The following is a 14,307-nucleotide window of genomic DNA, read 5'->3' on the forward strand; positions in this document are numbered from 1 at the left end:
GAAGATAACACTGAAAATCTTTCAATCAATTTTGGTAGTGTTAAGGTGGTCACATATTAATTCTGGAAGCGTGCCTCTTAATTTGATGCCCTGGGTCTCCGCTAAAACACGATCTCAAACAGCACTAAAGGAACACACACAACTAAAATGATATTCTGTGCTTTATACGATTTTGTTTCCACGCTTATTTGGTTTTTTTTTGTTGTTGTTGGGTTAGTTTGAAAGGAAATCCAGATGAAAGAAGGATGTGGGATATTTTTAAGCAGGAGATAGCTTGGACAGCCCCAATTCTCCCGAGCCAGCGCGCATGCGGTGTGAGAAGCTTAAATCACTCCGGGAGCCCTAAATGTGTCAGACAGGCAGCCAGAGACTCGGCAGGAAGGAATTGGCGGATTTCATTGCATTTTTTATTTATTTGTCGATATTCTCTTACAGATAACCACGTCTATATATATATATTGTCTAAAACAAGCCCCACATACCATGACTGAACAATCAGCGCTGCTTCTTCGAAAACAGCTGGCAGGTTAGTGAGAGCGACTCGGTCTGGAAACGAGATCGAGGTTTTAGCAGGATGTGTTGTTTACAAGAAGCAGTTATTCTTGAACTTCAGCTTTTTTTTCCTTCGTGTGAGGGATGAGTTTTTAAGCTTTCTTTGCTGGTGCCAAAGTATTTGTGTAACGCGGTAGCTGGTGATAACGACCTAATTCGGTTGTTGGTGTTTTCCTTTTAAAAAAAAAATGTGGCTGGTTGGCGTATCTTATACAGTAGTGAGATTTAGCTCTTCTCTTTAGCATGCTGCACGTTGGTCGTGGTTTAGGACGGATTAATTTTCTTGGGTTGTTTTAAGAGTTCCAATTTTTTTTTTTCAGCAAAATTGGTTCTTTAAAAACGAAGCTGGAATCGTCGTGCAGTTGAAATGTAGAAGCGGTTCAGATGCAAGGAAGTAATTGGCAACTAGCTAAACGTTGGGGGTTTTTGGTCGATACTACCGCATCATCTGCTCGGCTGGACTCCCTCTTAACGTACTTAAACGTTTATAAATTACCTGTTACAGCTACAATCTAAAACGGGGCCGAGCTGTGTCACTTTCACCGTATCCTTACATAGTTTTAAAATACTAACGTGTCTCTTAAAAAAAGAAATAAATATAGCGTAATCCGAGTCAACCAGAACTCTCTCACACACAGGTAAAAGCCACACAGCCTTGTGTATTGCGGTTGCTCTTTTTTTAATTCTAATGTGATTAAGCTGTTTTATTTTTATTTTTTTTTGTGTCAAGACCTGTGTTTCGAAAGCTGATCTTTTGGCTTTTGCTCAATTTACGCCGTTCCCGGAATTCCAAGTGTGTTTTTTTTGCGTGTGGAAAACTGAGACCCCGAGTCGTCGGTTTGTATCTTTTTCCCCTCCAGGTCTTCTCCTCTCTGGTTTTGTGATTCTGACGTTAGGATTAACTTTTAAAATGACTAATACTGAGTACCGCCCCCACCTGCGAGCAAGTGTGGCACAATAATTAGCCGTCACCTGCATTTCTTGAATACAGCGGAGCAAAAACTCGTTTTTCCCATCTCCAGTTTTTACTTTTCCTCCTTTTGAAGGGCTTTGACTCAGCATTTTTTTTTATTGAGAGATGCGATGTTGCAGAGATGAACTGCAATGAGAGAGTATTCGACTTGGATAGAGAATCCTGAGATCTTGCCTGTATGTAGTATATTCAGTTTAAACATTGAATGTGATCTTTCTGAGAGCCTATTATTCGTACTATTTCCTTGGGCTTCTGGTTGTCCAGGGTGCCCTTATCTCATGCTCCTGGGTAGTATATGCCCCAGTACAGTTTCCACAGCGATCTAACGTGTATCAGGTTGCTTGACTCATTTACTCTGCATATGTATCCTGTTGACTGTCTGGTAAGTTTATCCTGATTGCACTGTGTAACCAGCTGTTCCATCCTACTGGAGGGAAGTGTTGTAAATTGTTGTTTGAATTTCAGAGCTCAACAAGAACCCTGTGGAAGGCTTCTCGGCAGGCCTCATTGATGATGATGACATCTACAAGTGGGAGGTGGTCATAATTGGACCACAGGACACGCTGTTGTAAGTGTGGATTTTAAGTGGCTGTCCTGGTGCTGTGAGGGCAGTAGAAACCTGGTCAGATGTCAAACTTTTCCTTTTTATCCGTTTGCTCTAATGGGAGAAGATCCTAAAAATCCAGGAAGAACAGTAGCTGAGAGTGCATGCAGTTAGAAATGTCCTAGTCATAGAATAAGAACAGGATAGCTTTGAAATCATATGCACATGCAAAAGATTATAACCACATCTTTTACTGTATAAAAGCCCAAGAAAAAGTGGTCAATAGAATCTGTTTGACCGTTGTTTGGATGAAATTGGGAATTAGAAGAGCCTTTACTCAACTGGTTCTGTTCTTTATCCTTCTGCTCATACTGTATTCAGTACCTGTGAATATTTACTGTGTCCTCTATGTATTCTCATCGTGCATATCTTGTGTATTTTTTGTTGTTGTTGTCTTTCTGTAAAGGGCTTTGAGAAGGCACCTTTAAAGGTGCTCTATAAAATAGTTTATTATAATAAGAAGAAAAATGAGGTGGTTCATGTTGGAGTTGACGGCTTTCTTACACTCTTTGTCAGAAAAACTGATTTACTAGAGGGCATGCATGTATTGGTTCAATATAGCTGTGATTATAATAAGGAAACTCTTTATTATCCTTTGAAACCGTAAAGATAGAGTTCAACTCGGAGGCTTCCAATTTTTGGGACACAGACCGGAAGAATGTGACCAATCTTCCAATAAAAAAATTGATGGAACAACTTAAAGATGTTCTGCTTCTAGCTTCTTCTAAATTGGTCAGGGAAGTGGTGGCACAAATAGTTTAATTAAAAAATCTTAATGATTTAACATTTTAAAGCAGTAAAAAAAAACAAGATCCAGTTAAAATATTACATTTTACATATTTCACTCCTGCTTATTTGGGAAAGATCAGACAATGTGCATCAGGCTGAAGATAGACTAAATTCCCATATTAAATACTGGTGTAGAAGAGGCACTTCAGATAGACTTGCAGGACCTGATGATATTCTACCAAGTCTGCTCAAGGAAATGAGATGTTATTAATAGTCCATGAGCAAATCTCTTCCATCAGTCTCTCGAGACAGGGGTTGTAGTTGCTGACTGGAAAATTGCTACTGTAGCACCCATCCATGAAAAGAGTGGCATAACCACACGCAGTTATATCTTCGTTTGTAACTTCATGTTGTTGGCCACATGACAAGATGAGCTGAATTGCATCAGTAGTGATTGCCTACAGATGGCCAACACCATTTTTGTCTTTTATTTTAATGCAGTGAAGGAGGGTTTTTCAAGGCTTATCTGACGTTTCCTTATGACTATCCCTTGCGGCCTCCAAAGATGAAGTTCATTACTGAAATCTGGCATCCTAACGGTAAGGTTACTAGGCATCTATCGATTGTGTGTGGAAGTGCTGTGTGCATTGGTTTATGGACATGTTCTTTTTAATTTACCTTACTACCTGTCCAAGAGACTTGCACATTTCTTGTAAAGAAAGAACATACTGTGAAATATTAATATTACCACATCCTGTTTTTTTTTAAGTGCAACCATCAGGCAGGAGTGATTAAACAATACAATTGAAAGCACCCTCAGATACAGAGGTGGATAGGACTTACTGTCCAGCTTACAGGTTCAATTTATAACACTTGTTAGCACAGACTAATTGAAATGTCTTTTCCCAGCACTGGTAGTGTTACTCTGGGAAGGTTCGTCTTGACAATCCATGTGAATCTCTCAAGACCTAATAGTGAAGTCTATTGCTACAAAGTGACCCATTAGAAACAAGTATTGTCCCTCCTGCTCTGGTTTGCATTGTCTTCAGCTGCCATTCTGGATGTTTCTCAGTCACTCAGAGACAATGCCTGTTGGAGTGGAATGACATCATGCATTGGATTGAACACTCTCACTGCTCCGATGTTTGATGGTACTATACTGTTTTATCATTTTTAACATGCTGATTCTTTAAACTCTTACCCAATACCTCTAAATGGTTGGCATGCTTGAATCTGCTTATCGAAATCTCTCAGCTGGTTTCTGGTTAAAAATTGATTGTGGTAAACTGAAACTCTGAAGCAGCACCATATAAAATGTATTGATAACCAGTAAAGACGGTGGGTGTCAGGAGTGAATTCCGTTTGCTGACGAACAGATGTAGCCAAGACCAGGTGACCCCCTTTAGCTCCTGAAATTCACATCACTGCCACTTGGAAAGGCAACCGCAACAATCGCCCGCCAGTGGTATTCTTGCACGACGGCTCCCGGTCAGAGCTGGTGGTACCTCAGAAAACCTTGAATATGTCATCCTGGATTTAAACCTCAAAGGACCATCTGTCACTGCTCCCAATGAGAAACGGTTTCGCAGAAGTACCCATCTTTAGCTGCGAGGAAGAGCACCCTTTTAAGTCTAAACTTTTTGCTGGTTTTAGAACGTTATTTCATCATTCTTTCTTTGTTTAGGGAACAAAGAAGTTGATCCCACTAGGCTGTTGTCAGATTTAAGGGATTTGATCTCTGTGCCGGTGAATGAGGGAGCTGACTGGTGTATTCCGCATGACAGATCCGGTGTCTCGCAGTGCTCCACCCGTCCCCGTTCTGCCCCACGGGGGTGGTTCCGCTGGGTTTCTCACTGTGGTGTGCTCTCCCCCTTCCCCCCCCCCGGCCCAGTCGCGAAGAACGGGGACGTGTGCATCTCGATCCTGCACGAGCCCGGGGAGGACAAGTTCGGCTACGAGAAGCCCGAGGAGCGCTGGCTGCCCATCCACACGGTGGAGACCATCATGATCAGCGTCATCTCCATGCTGGCCGACCCCAACGGCGACTCTCCAGCCAATGTGGACGCCGCGGTGAGCTCAGCCTCCGAGACCTGGGGGCCTGGCGGCACAGCTCGGGTGTCCCGAGCTTGATTCCAGCTTGGGGTGTCTGTATGGGTGAAATTCTCTTGTTCCTTCAGGTGGGTTGTTGCTATCCATAACCCAAAACCCAAAACCGAATAGTCCCTTTCTGGAAGGAGAGGACTGTTCCCAGTACCACTATTCCTATTCCACTGCTGAGAAACGGAGACAAATAAGCATGATAGGCCCAGTGGTTTAGTAGTAATACAGTGATCATGCCAGTGATAATTTAAGCAATTAAAGAACTGGTGGGAGAAGTGCCTTCCTTTGGGTAGCTTTGAATTCCAGGTAGCAAGGTGACACAGTGGTTAGCATTGCTGCCTAACAGCACTGGAGTCCTGGGGTCAATTCCTGGGGAACTATCTGTATGGAGTCTGTGTGTTCATATGGGTTTCCTCCAGGTGCTCTGGTTTTCCTCCCAAAGCCATACTGCAACCCTGTATTGGATAAAACAGTTAGAAAGTGGATGGATGGAGTTATGAGTCTTGCATGTTTTGACACAAATCTTCAGACCTCAAAATATGTGCTGCTGTCTGTCTGTATGCGCTCAAACACGCTAAACACTTGTGAAGGGGTAGGCGTGACTGTTAAAGCGGTCGCTCTGGAGTATTAGCAGGGTAATGTCTCGTTTTTGAAGGCTGAGATGAAATGTAAGATCGCCGTGCTGTCTGCCTTCTGCAGAAAGAATGGAGGGAAGACCCCAATGGCGAATTCAAGAGGAAGGTCGCACGCTGTGTGCGGAAGAGCCAGGAGATGGCTTTCGACTAGACCAGTCTTGTCTCCTGACTGTCTGAGATGCAAGGTGAGTAACTTTAAGAACAGTTTTAGGAAAAACTCAGGCTCTTGGTTTAGCAGCTGAAGGCACAGTAACAATTCTGTAATGTCTTATTTCTTGAACACCCCCTGATTTGCTTTTAACAGCATAACATGGCATTTCATTAAGGTTTCAGAATAAGCAAGCCTGTGTTAGCAGGAATGGCAGTACTTTACTGCATTATCATTGTGTGCTTTAACCTTTAGCATGGAATGAAGAAGGGATGGATAATCTGTCATTACAAAGCTTGTCCTTCTTGTGTTTTGTATACCGAGGTAGGGTAAGGTATTAATTCACTGTACATGATTGTCTGGTTTGAATTAGTGGATCAAAGAATTCTTTTTTCTTTTAAACAGATTTAGGAAATTACTCTTCCTGAAGAAATTATCTTGATCTTCAATAAAGGCTATGTGCTTTGCACCCTTACTTTCACTGTTTTGGGAAGGGCAATTTGAAACTAGCCACACTGGTTGTTCTGAAATATTTTTTTGCATTGTGAAGAAAGCAAGCAACCAGCTGAATATCTTTGCTTTCCTACCTGGAATTGTACATTTAATTTATTTATTTTGAGGATTGTTATAAACCGTGTAAGATATCACTTCTGTAAATTAACTTGCTTTTTTATCTGCCACTAAACCGTTTCTACTTTATATCAGGTTTCTTATGCAATTTCTTGGGTTTTCAATTGTGGTGCTTGAAGAGACTGTGAAACAGATTTAAAACAATTTCTCAAACTCTTTGCTTGTTTTCCCTGACTGCTCAGGGGGGCACTCTTGCAAAATACATTGTTTTTTCTCCCACCAAGGCTGCAACATTTTCAGTTACTCACAGCTGCCTTAATTTGTTTTTGGGAGGTATCCTGTAAAAATACCAGGCAATAGTTAGAGTGTGCTTCTGCTGTCAGACTAGGCCCCAAACTGTCAAAATGCAGCCCCTAGGTAACCAAGGAAACAGACTAGATTTTTCCCCGGCTGTCAAACCAGTTTTTCCCTGTGTGGCTCTGAAAAACGAGTCTAAGAAAAGAAACTTTAAGATGAGCGAAAATAATAGCACAGATGAGCCCAAAAAAATGCTGAACTTGAGTATTTTTTTTACACCTCCATGGATTCACCTTGAGCTTCTCTGTGCATTCATGAAGGAATGTGTTCATCTTTCTCTGCTGCATTTGAAATGAGCGTGGGTTAGACTTGCACAGGAATTTGTCTCTCCAAGCTCAAACACTTTGGTTCTGTTCTGGGGGTTTTTTTTCCCCAAATTTGGCGGAAGCACACTTTAGCACAGCAGTGACGTGTCTTCATGATTTTGACTCATTGAGTAATTACACTTAAAAAGCTGGCTATGTAATCTGCTTTTTCTTTTTAACTCCTGTGTCTACTGCTATGTTTTTCTTTCTGTATGTGTGTGCGACATGCTACAGCGAAAATTGCTTAGCAAAGGAAACCTCAAAGTGGAAGAGCAGTATGCAGGCCAAGGTGTGTACACTGCACTAGTGTTTGCAAAAGGTCTGGTGTAGAGCCTTGAAAAGTCTTAGAGGTGTCATTTGTACAGGAATAGTGAGCAGGAGATCTTTTACAGAATGCCTTTTCATGGTGATCATCTTCGAAAGCATTTTATGAAGTCAGTTTTCTGTAGACCGGGTGCATTCAATTTACTATTGCATTGTGAAACAAAAGGGGTAATTGCAAAATGGTGTATTTGGCATCTCCCGTTGCTGAGAGAACGCCTTGCAATTTGATTCAAATTTAATCAAATAATTAGTTAGCAGGTTGTGCCAAAGAAATGAAAAGCAGGCATTTTGAATGGCCTTGCAACAGGGCATTGTAATTTTCCATTTTAAGTAACAAATCCAGCAAAAAAAAAAAACCTGTAGCAATGGGGGGAAAAAATAACTGCTTTCAGAGGTGCTTCATGCTCCTATACAATGTATCGGGTATTTTAAAAGCTGGCATGCCGACAGGTTTAGGTCTTTAGCTGTTTTTCATTGTTTTTGGATTAGAGAGAACACACCAGCATTTATTTTGATTTTGGACACTGAAGCCTCCCAAGACGTCGGGTTGTTGGTAAATGATCAAATGATGTACTCAATGTTTAAAAGTCTGCATGCTGGCAGCTGGTATTTGCATTGATTTGTGTTTCACAAATCGCTTTTACGCTGTTTTCAACCCCTTCTTATTTTTTGAATATCACTTTAAAGTAGTTAATGTTGTAAAGTTTTTGTTTTTTTTGCATTGGCTGCCACTACAGACCGGTCTACACTGTACTCATTTGCAAGAAGATCACAAAGCAATAGAATAAAAAAACAGCATTTATTTTGTTACTTTTTAAGTTTTAATTTTACTGGGGGCAGTGATCTTATTTGTTTTCCCACCAGATTAATTGTTTGCTGGTCACTCTGGTTTGATAAATTTTACCTTTTCCTTTACCCCCCTTTTCCTGTTGTATTTTTGTGTAAATTGTATTTAATCTGAGCCCAATAAAATGTGTAAAACCTCTTAACTTGCAGTTTCTTTGCTGTGCTATAACAGTAGCTCCTGGTGGTGCCTATTTTATTTTACATTCTCCCTTTGGAAAACCAAGGTTATTATTACATTTGAAATTAAACCCCACGTTCTGGCTTTCTAAACATGGTTCCTGCATTCAGCCCTTACTTTCAAGTGCTTCCTGGTGGGAACTGTAACAAACAGCCCCTTTTTACCATCTCCAACAGATTATTGCTGTCTTTACCTCTGACAGGGATTGGTGTTGGAAAGGTAGACCTGCATGTGTGCAGTTCTTTAAGCACCTGAAGCAGCAGTAATAATCTTTCTCATTTAATCTAATTATACATTTGAAAGCATGGGCCCAGCCCATCTGCCATCAACAATTATACACCCAGAATCAGGTGGTAGGTTTCATTTACAAGCAAGCTAACACCTCTGTCTTGCTGTTTTGATTTAATCCATGCTTAAGTGACAGACTTAAATTAATGATGGAGTGATGTTCTAATGGATTTAAACCTTCATAAAGATGGTAATAGTCATGTACTGTAGCAACCTTGTATCACTCTGACCACACAATGCTGACTTTTTAAAGGGTACCGTTTCGGTGTCATCCACGGAAATCTGACCATCCAAAAGAATATTTATTGAAATGAATCAAGAACAAAGAGCATGTGATACAGTCGTCATATAACTTTAAAAGTTAAAGGACACAGCATCTGCTTTTCAGAAGCAGTAGAGATAAGATGTTATATGACAGCTATGAAACAGCATTTTGGAATTTTACCACGCACAAAAAACAGCAGTTTCTTAACTAAGCTGTTTAAAACACTTGAATTATTGAGTTACATCTGTATCCTGTTCTTGTTAAGCACCAGCTCAACAATATAACAGAGAAAGCCCCAGTTATAGACTTTTATTTCAGTACATCCATACACGGTATAAAAATCATCTTGGAGGACAAATATGCGCGCACACACAGTTGTAGCCTAGCTGCAGAGAGCAAGTGGGTTTTACTGCCCTGGAGCAGAAAGGCTCTTGTTCATGAACTGCTTCTTCACAAAGCAGGTCCACCACTGCAACAAGAAGAGAACAGTGCATTACTGCACAACACACAACCATTTCCAAACGGTCATTATGAGAATTATTATTGGGTACCTCCCAGCACCGGAGGAAAAAATTCCTAAACCTCCTGGATTAGTATTTTTAAAATGCAGGTCAGAGGTACAGATTTCAGTACCTTCCCTTTCCAGTGTGCCAATTTGTAGCGTAACCTACAAGTTTACATGTCATGCATGAAGCTACACACAGCCCGTATAGCAAGTGCTAGGCTGTTGCAAAGCTTGACGAATAGTCCTCACCTTGCTGGGTTTATCAGTCTGAGGGTCAAAGACTTTTTCACACAGCCTCAAGCCCGTCTCCTGTCTGATCTGCTGCAAGTACGCCCTCATTGTCTCTGTGAACAGAAACGCAAGGTTGATGGACGGTGGAGGTTAAGACACGATTAAAGCGAGGGGCTTCAACTCAAATGCCTAGAAACCTCAAAGGTACCCAGGAATGAATCAATAGCTTTACCCAACAAAGACAAAAGCTAGCTCAACAGTGAACATTATTCTTATTTACTTTTAAGCAAAAGGTCAGGTAAAGCTTTTATTCCAAATTTATACCTGCCCTAATTTTTCCAGAATAAATACCTATATACAAATATCCTGTATACAGATGTGTGTGTAAATAAGGCAGCTCATTTATAAGTCCAATCCCTACTAAAATGTATTCCTATAAGAGCCACATCACTGTGCCAGGAAGGTTTTTTTAATAAAGAATGGCAGATGAAATACAGGCCTCTAGTTTTATGACTGTTATAGTTAAAAAAACTGTCTTTCAATGTTAATGTTTTAGACTTTTGTTCTTGATTTTAGAAATGATTTCTAAATCATACATGGTGAAATAAACCATTTTGAACTTCAGCTGAACTTCTTTTTGTTTTATTCAAACTTATGAGAAAAGTGTTTAACTGCGAGGGCTGGGGGGAAGCAGAGACTGTGGGATTTCACCAGTGTTGCTGCATCCCAACAAAGCAAGATTCTGGGAAGCAGGTCTGAGTGCCGGGTTGCTGCTTCAGGCTGGTGCTGTCCCCTACCTTCCTCCTGCTTGTCAGCCGGCTTGGCGTACATGGCGTTCAGAGGGAAACCCGGTTCTCCTGGAATGGGGAAGTTGGTGATTCCCAGCGTGTACATTTCCTTCTCTCCCTGGCCTCTGGAGTTGCACTGTAGACAACCGCAACCAGGTTACAATCAACAGCTGAAAACCAGCCAACTCCACTCTTGCAACACATTTTCTCCTTACCCGGTTGGAGAACCCACAAGGGAATGTTAAAGAGGCCTGTATTATGATAAGAGGACGGAGTACCTCTTCTTAATGTGAAATTGGAAGTTAAGATTCTGTAGCATCCAATTTTGACTAATTCCTGTCTACAACTCCACACCTTGTAGCACCTGTTCAGTGATAAGAGCACTGTTCGTGCAATGTCATTACTGTACTTCTGTTGCGTAGTGTAAGTACCTGAGCTAGGCACCTGACAGAGAACAGACGTTGTCCTTAATGCACTGGCACTGCAAGCCCAGCAGGTTTCAGGGGCCCCTGTGATGCAGAGCTCACCTGGCCTTCTTCTAACTCGGACAGCACTTGGGTAACTGCGTGCGTTCACCTGGGCAGTTCTGATCCTGATTGATTAATGCTATAGGCCAGGTTCCCATTAACAATCCATAGTCTATTTGACTTCAGTAGAGGGGTCTCCCATCTTGCCCACAAAGAATGACCCAAAGATCAATACATGCAATGTCTTCTGAAGATTTTTGATAGGGGATAAGACTATGACCTAAATTGTCCAACCTATGAAAGTTATTAGTAATAAATCATAAACAAAGTTTCAGATTCGGTTTGGTGTGTTACAGTAGAAAGTTACTGCATGATCCTCGCCTCTCTCACCTTCTGAAGTTTCTTGAGACATTCCGAAATGTACAAAGTCACGTAAATTAAAGTCCTGTCAGCTTCATTCTGCAAAGGAAATCAAAAACAAACTTTTTAACCCATTAAAAAAAAACATAAAAAACAAAGCAAGTGTTTCTTGGCTCCATTCTTTGACAAGCAGTTGAGTCTCTTGATTTAACTAGGAAGTCCAAACCTTTTTAACTTTACTAACCTCCCAAACAATGGGCTTTAACCTCATGTAGACAGAATCACCTCCAACCTGACTGTGGCAACCAGTAATTGAGCATCAAAGCAATATTTTTTTTCCCCAGCATATACATTCAAGACGAACACTACAGCGTGCTGTAACTCTGAAAGGAAGAACTGTGGTAAATACCCAGTATAGCTCTTGTCTCTCTATTTGATCAAGCTCAGGCCATTCATGAGGGGAGAATAGTTTCTGAACTTCACTGGAGTGGCTGTGAGGCCAAGATGGAGAGCTATGATTAGACTCAGAGGCACGGGGTCCTGTTGCAACTGAGACAGGCCCAGACAGGTAGACACCTTTCCCTCCTGGAGGAGGCAAGAAGCAGCTGTGAGCCGAGGGCAGAGGGAAACGCCCACTCCTGACCGGAGCTGTGCTCTGGTCACAGGAAAACACACCTTCACCACATCCTGCAGGGGCACCGCAGCAGTCAATCCATCATGAGCAATACGTCATGAGCAACTTCGGACAACGTAAAAAACGAGTCGGACCACAGAATGTCTTGGTAATCACACACCTGTTATCTTAAATGTGTTTATTTAGGAAAGTTAATCATGTTTGATTAAATGATATAAAGAGCAGAAATTACAGCTGAATGATTTTACTGCACAGACTGCATGTTCTCTGAGAGCTATACTAGTCAAACCAGACAAGTAGTTAGGATCCTTCCCTCTCTTTTTCCGTCAGAATGAAACTTCACGTTTCATGATTCCATTCATTTGTGTAAGACGACTTGCCTAAACACTAAAATCTGTTTAAGAGACGGACAGCGTCACATTTTTAAGGGATCAAAAAAAGTTTGAAGAAATCGTTTCCGATTTTTACAGGCTCATACCGCTGTGCTTTACACAAACTCCTTTTCAATAGAAGAACGCGTTTTGTTTCTATTCGCATACGTTAACAATATAAATGCAAAGGTGGTGTGTGTTCATGTGCTACACTGGGGGTATTTCCACTTACCTTAATTTCATAATTCTTGAAGAAGACATTGGCTTTGAAGTAGTAGATGGCTTCGTCAATGATGTCAGAATCTTTGGCTAAAACGGAGGAAAATGTGTGTATGTTAGGCGAACCGAATTTAAAAAATGAAATGGTGATGGGTAAAAAAAAATTCGATGATGATAGCAGCGAATCTTTACATTTAGCATCAGAGAACAAACTTGGGCAGTAAGAGCAAACTCTTTCCATATAAGGAAGCCAGAGAAGTTCGGGTCGTGACGTCACAACCATGCAGTTCTGGTTTTGACACGCAGACGCGAACAAACTGCAGAGAAGTCAAGCGGACGTGCATAGAGACACAAGACAGTCCAGTCGCCAAGTCTGATCGTGTAAAACCGACGTTTGTTTTTTTGAGCAATTTAATCCACCCGTCCGCAAGACAAGCCTGGAATATACATTGACACATGAGAACAGAAGTAAACATCGCGTAAAGCTGAGCAACCATCAGCAACACAAGACGCACTGTTCACATGCCGCCACCTTCCAGGTTGCAGGGTAATTCAGACCACCCAGCCTCAAGAGTACTCACTTTCCCTGGGAGCCGGCCCTTTAAACTGGGTTCTCAGGGGCAACAGAGCCATGTTCCCAATCAGTTTGGTGTCGGGGTCCATCAGGTTCGAATGGTAAGCCTGCACAGAACAGAACAAACATGCACGATCGAAGTCAAACTAACTAAATTACATATTTGGCCGGATAAGAATGAGACATCTTGAAGTTATTCGAGTACGTCGGACGTCAGTTTTAACCCCCATCTGTTGTTTTAAAAAGAAGCATCTTACACTCGGCGATTAGGAAGTGTTTCAAATGAACACCCGTAAGATGAAGCTTCTATGCGTTGAAGTGCAGATACATCTTCCCTCCGTTGCCTTGTGCAAAACGCGTTTCGCTTCCCTGTGTACAATGCAACTTATTTTTACTTTTAAAAACCAAAATGTTAAGTTGAATAATTTTAAATTCCTAGTGGGCCCGATTCACTTCCTGAAAAAAAACGTATACATTGGCTACTGTAGTCGCTCCCAGTGCCTTTTCACATCCGTTTCGTTAACTACAAAACGCCATGAAATAAACCAACAGTAATTAAATGCAGACTCATACGCCTACGAACATTAACTAAATTAACTAACAAAACTTACCGGCATTTTGAACCTGTATTTTCTCCTATTAACACCGATAAAATTCTGTCAGACCCGGCGCACAACACTTCCGCTGTCCCACCCAGAATCTGCACCAGCAGGAAGTGAGCAAACCGCGTCCACCTTCCAGCTGTAATTGCACCGCACTGCCACAAGGTGGAGCGCAGCACGATGTACGTTTTCTTAAACGTGAGATTTTACAGATCAGTTTTATCGAAATCCTTAAAAGCACTGAGCTGAAATAAACTCACTGATTGTCGTTTTCGATTTGCGAATTATACAGTTAAGTACACGAATAAACAGAAAATAAAATCCAACATGTTATAGAAAATAATCAGCTTAATTGTTTAATTGGCTAGCGAGACCTAATCAACCGAGACTTTCCAGGAGCTCGGTTTTACACCCTTGGACCACCCTCAAGGCCTGGGACGTCATACACTGCTGACAACCCATATCTTTAAATTGCTCTAGTCACGGCAGTCGTGACAGGCATAGCTTAATAATACGGGTCCCTTTATCTTTATGACATACACAGACGATACCAAGACTGGCAGACTGAACACCTACTGGCGTTCAATTAAAAGTAAATCAGTGGTTAATAGAATTGTCGTATCTTGTAAAGGGCTTTATGTGAATATATTTAAATAGAAATTGTAGTAAATAAAACTTTGCA

General features: G+C 41.4%; 2 protein-coding genes across 4 annotated transcripts; one reads left to right on the top strand and one right to left on the bottom strand.

Annotated features, from left to right (window-relative positions):
- The first annotated feature begins 336 nt into the window (after window positions 1-336).
- On the top strand, window positions 337-8,282 carry ube2g1b (ubiquitin-conjugating enzyme E2G 1b (UBC7 homolog, yeast)). Of its 3 annotated transcripts, none has more exons than XM_088935438.1 (6): window positions 337-526; window positions 1,991-2,093; window positions 3,360-3,457; window positions 4,750-4,928; window positions 5,658-5,778; window positions 6,147-8,282. In XM_088935438.1, exons 1-5 carry the CDS (start codon window positions 484-486, stop codon window positions 5,742-5,744), a joined length of 510 nt encoding a protein of 169 aa, XP_088791564.1. In that variant the 5' UTR covers window positions 337-483; the 3' UTR covers window positions 5,745-5,778; window positions 6,147-8,282. The 3 variants fall into 3 exon arrangements, with proteins under 3 accessions (XP_088791564.1, XP_088791563.1, XP_088791565.1); XM_088935439.1 differs by adding an exon at window positions 3,908-4,009 and having other exon boundaries at window positions 341-526; window positions 5,658-8,280; XM_088935437.1 differs by having other exon boundaries at window positions 5,658-8,282.
- Window positions 8,283-8,892: 610 nt separating this feature from the next.
- On the bottom strand, window positions 8,893-13,741 carry arpc3 (actin related protein 2/3 complex, subunit 3). The gene is made up of 7 exons (XM_088935440.1): window positions 13,635-13,741; window positions 13,031-13,130; window positions 12,463-12,539; window positions 11,256-11,324; window positions 10,408-10,534; window positions 9,629-9,723; window positions 8,893-9,343 (listed from the first exon to the last, which is right to left on the bottom strand). The coding sequence occupies exons 1-7, from the start codon at window positions 13,638-13,640 to the stop codon at window positions 9,281-9,283; spliced, it is 537 nt and encodes a 178-aa protein (XP_088791566.1). The 5' UTR covers window positions 13,641-13,741; the 3' UTR covers window positions 8,893-9,280.
- Between the last annotated feature and the right edge of the window lie 566 nt (window positions 13,742-14,307).

Source organism: Atractosteus spatula, chromosome 17, assembly GCF_055471065.1.
Source record: "Atractosteus spatula isolate fAtrSpa1 chromosome 17, fAtrSpa1.hap1, whole genome shotgun sequence".
Lineage (NCBI taxonomy): Eukaryota > Metazoa > Chordata > Actinopteri > Semionotiformes > Lepisosteidae > Atractosteus > Atractosteus spatula.

What these genes read in the sequence shown, in the direction of transcription:
- ube2g1b (XM_088935439.1), top strand. Translation starts at nt 484, where the DNA reads ATGACTGAACAATCAGCGCTGCTTCTTCGAAAACAGCTGGCAG. An exon ending in GGACCACAGGACACGCTGTT is followed by an intron (nt 2,094 to 3,359) that starts GTAAGTGTGGAT and finishes ATTTTAATGCAG; the next exon opens with TGAAGGAGGGTTTTTCAAGG. An exon ending in TGAAATCTGGCATCCTAACG is followed by an intron (nt 3,458 to 3,907) that starts GTAAGGTTACTA and finishes CATTGTCTTCAG; the next exon opens with CTGCCATTCTGGATGTTTCT.
- arpc3 (XM_088935440.1), bottom strand. An exon ending in GTCTCAAGAAACTTCAGAAG is followed by an intron (nt 10,535 to 11,255) that starts GTGAGAGAGGCG and finishes GGTTGTCTACAG; the next exon opens with TGCAACTCCAGAGGCCAGGG. An exon ending in GGCTGACAAGCAGGAGGAAG is followed by an intron (nt 9,724 to 10,407) that starts GTAGGGGACAGC and finishes TTCTGTTCACAG; the next exon opens with AGACAATGAGGGCGTACTTG.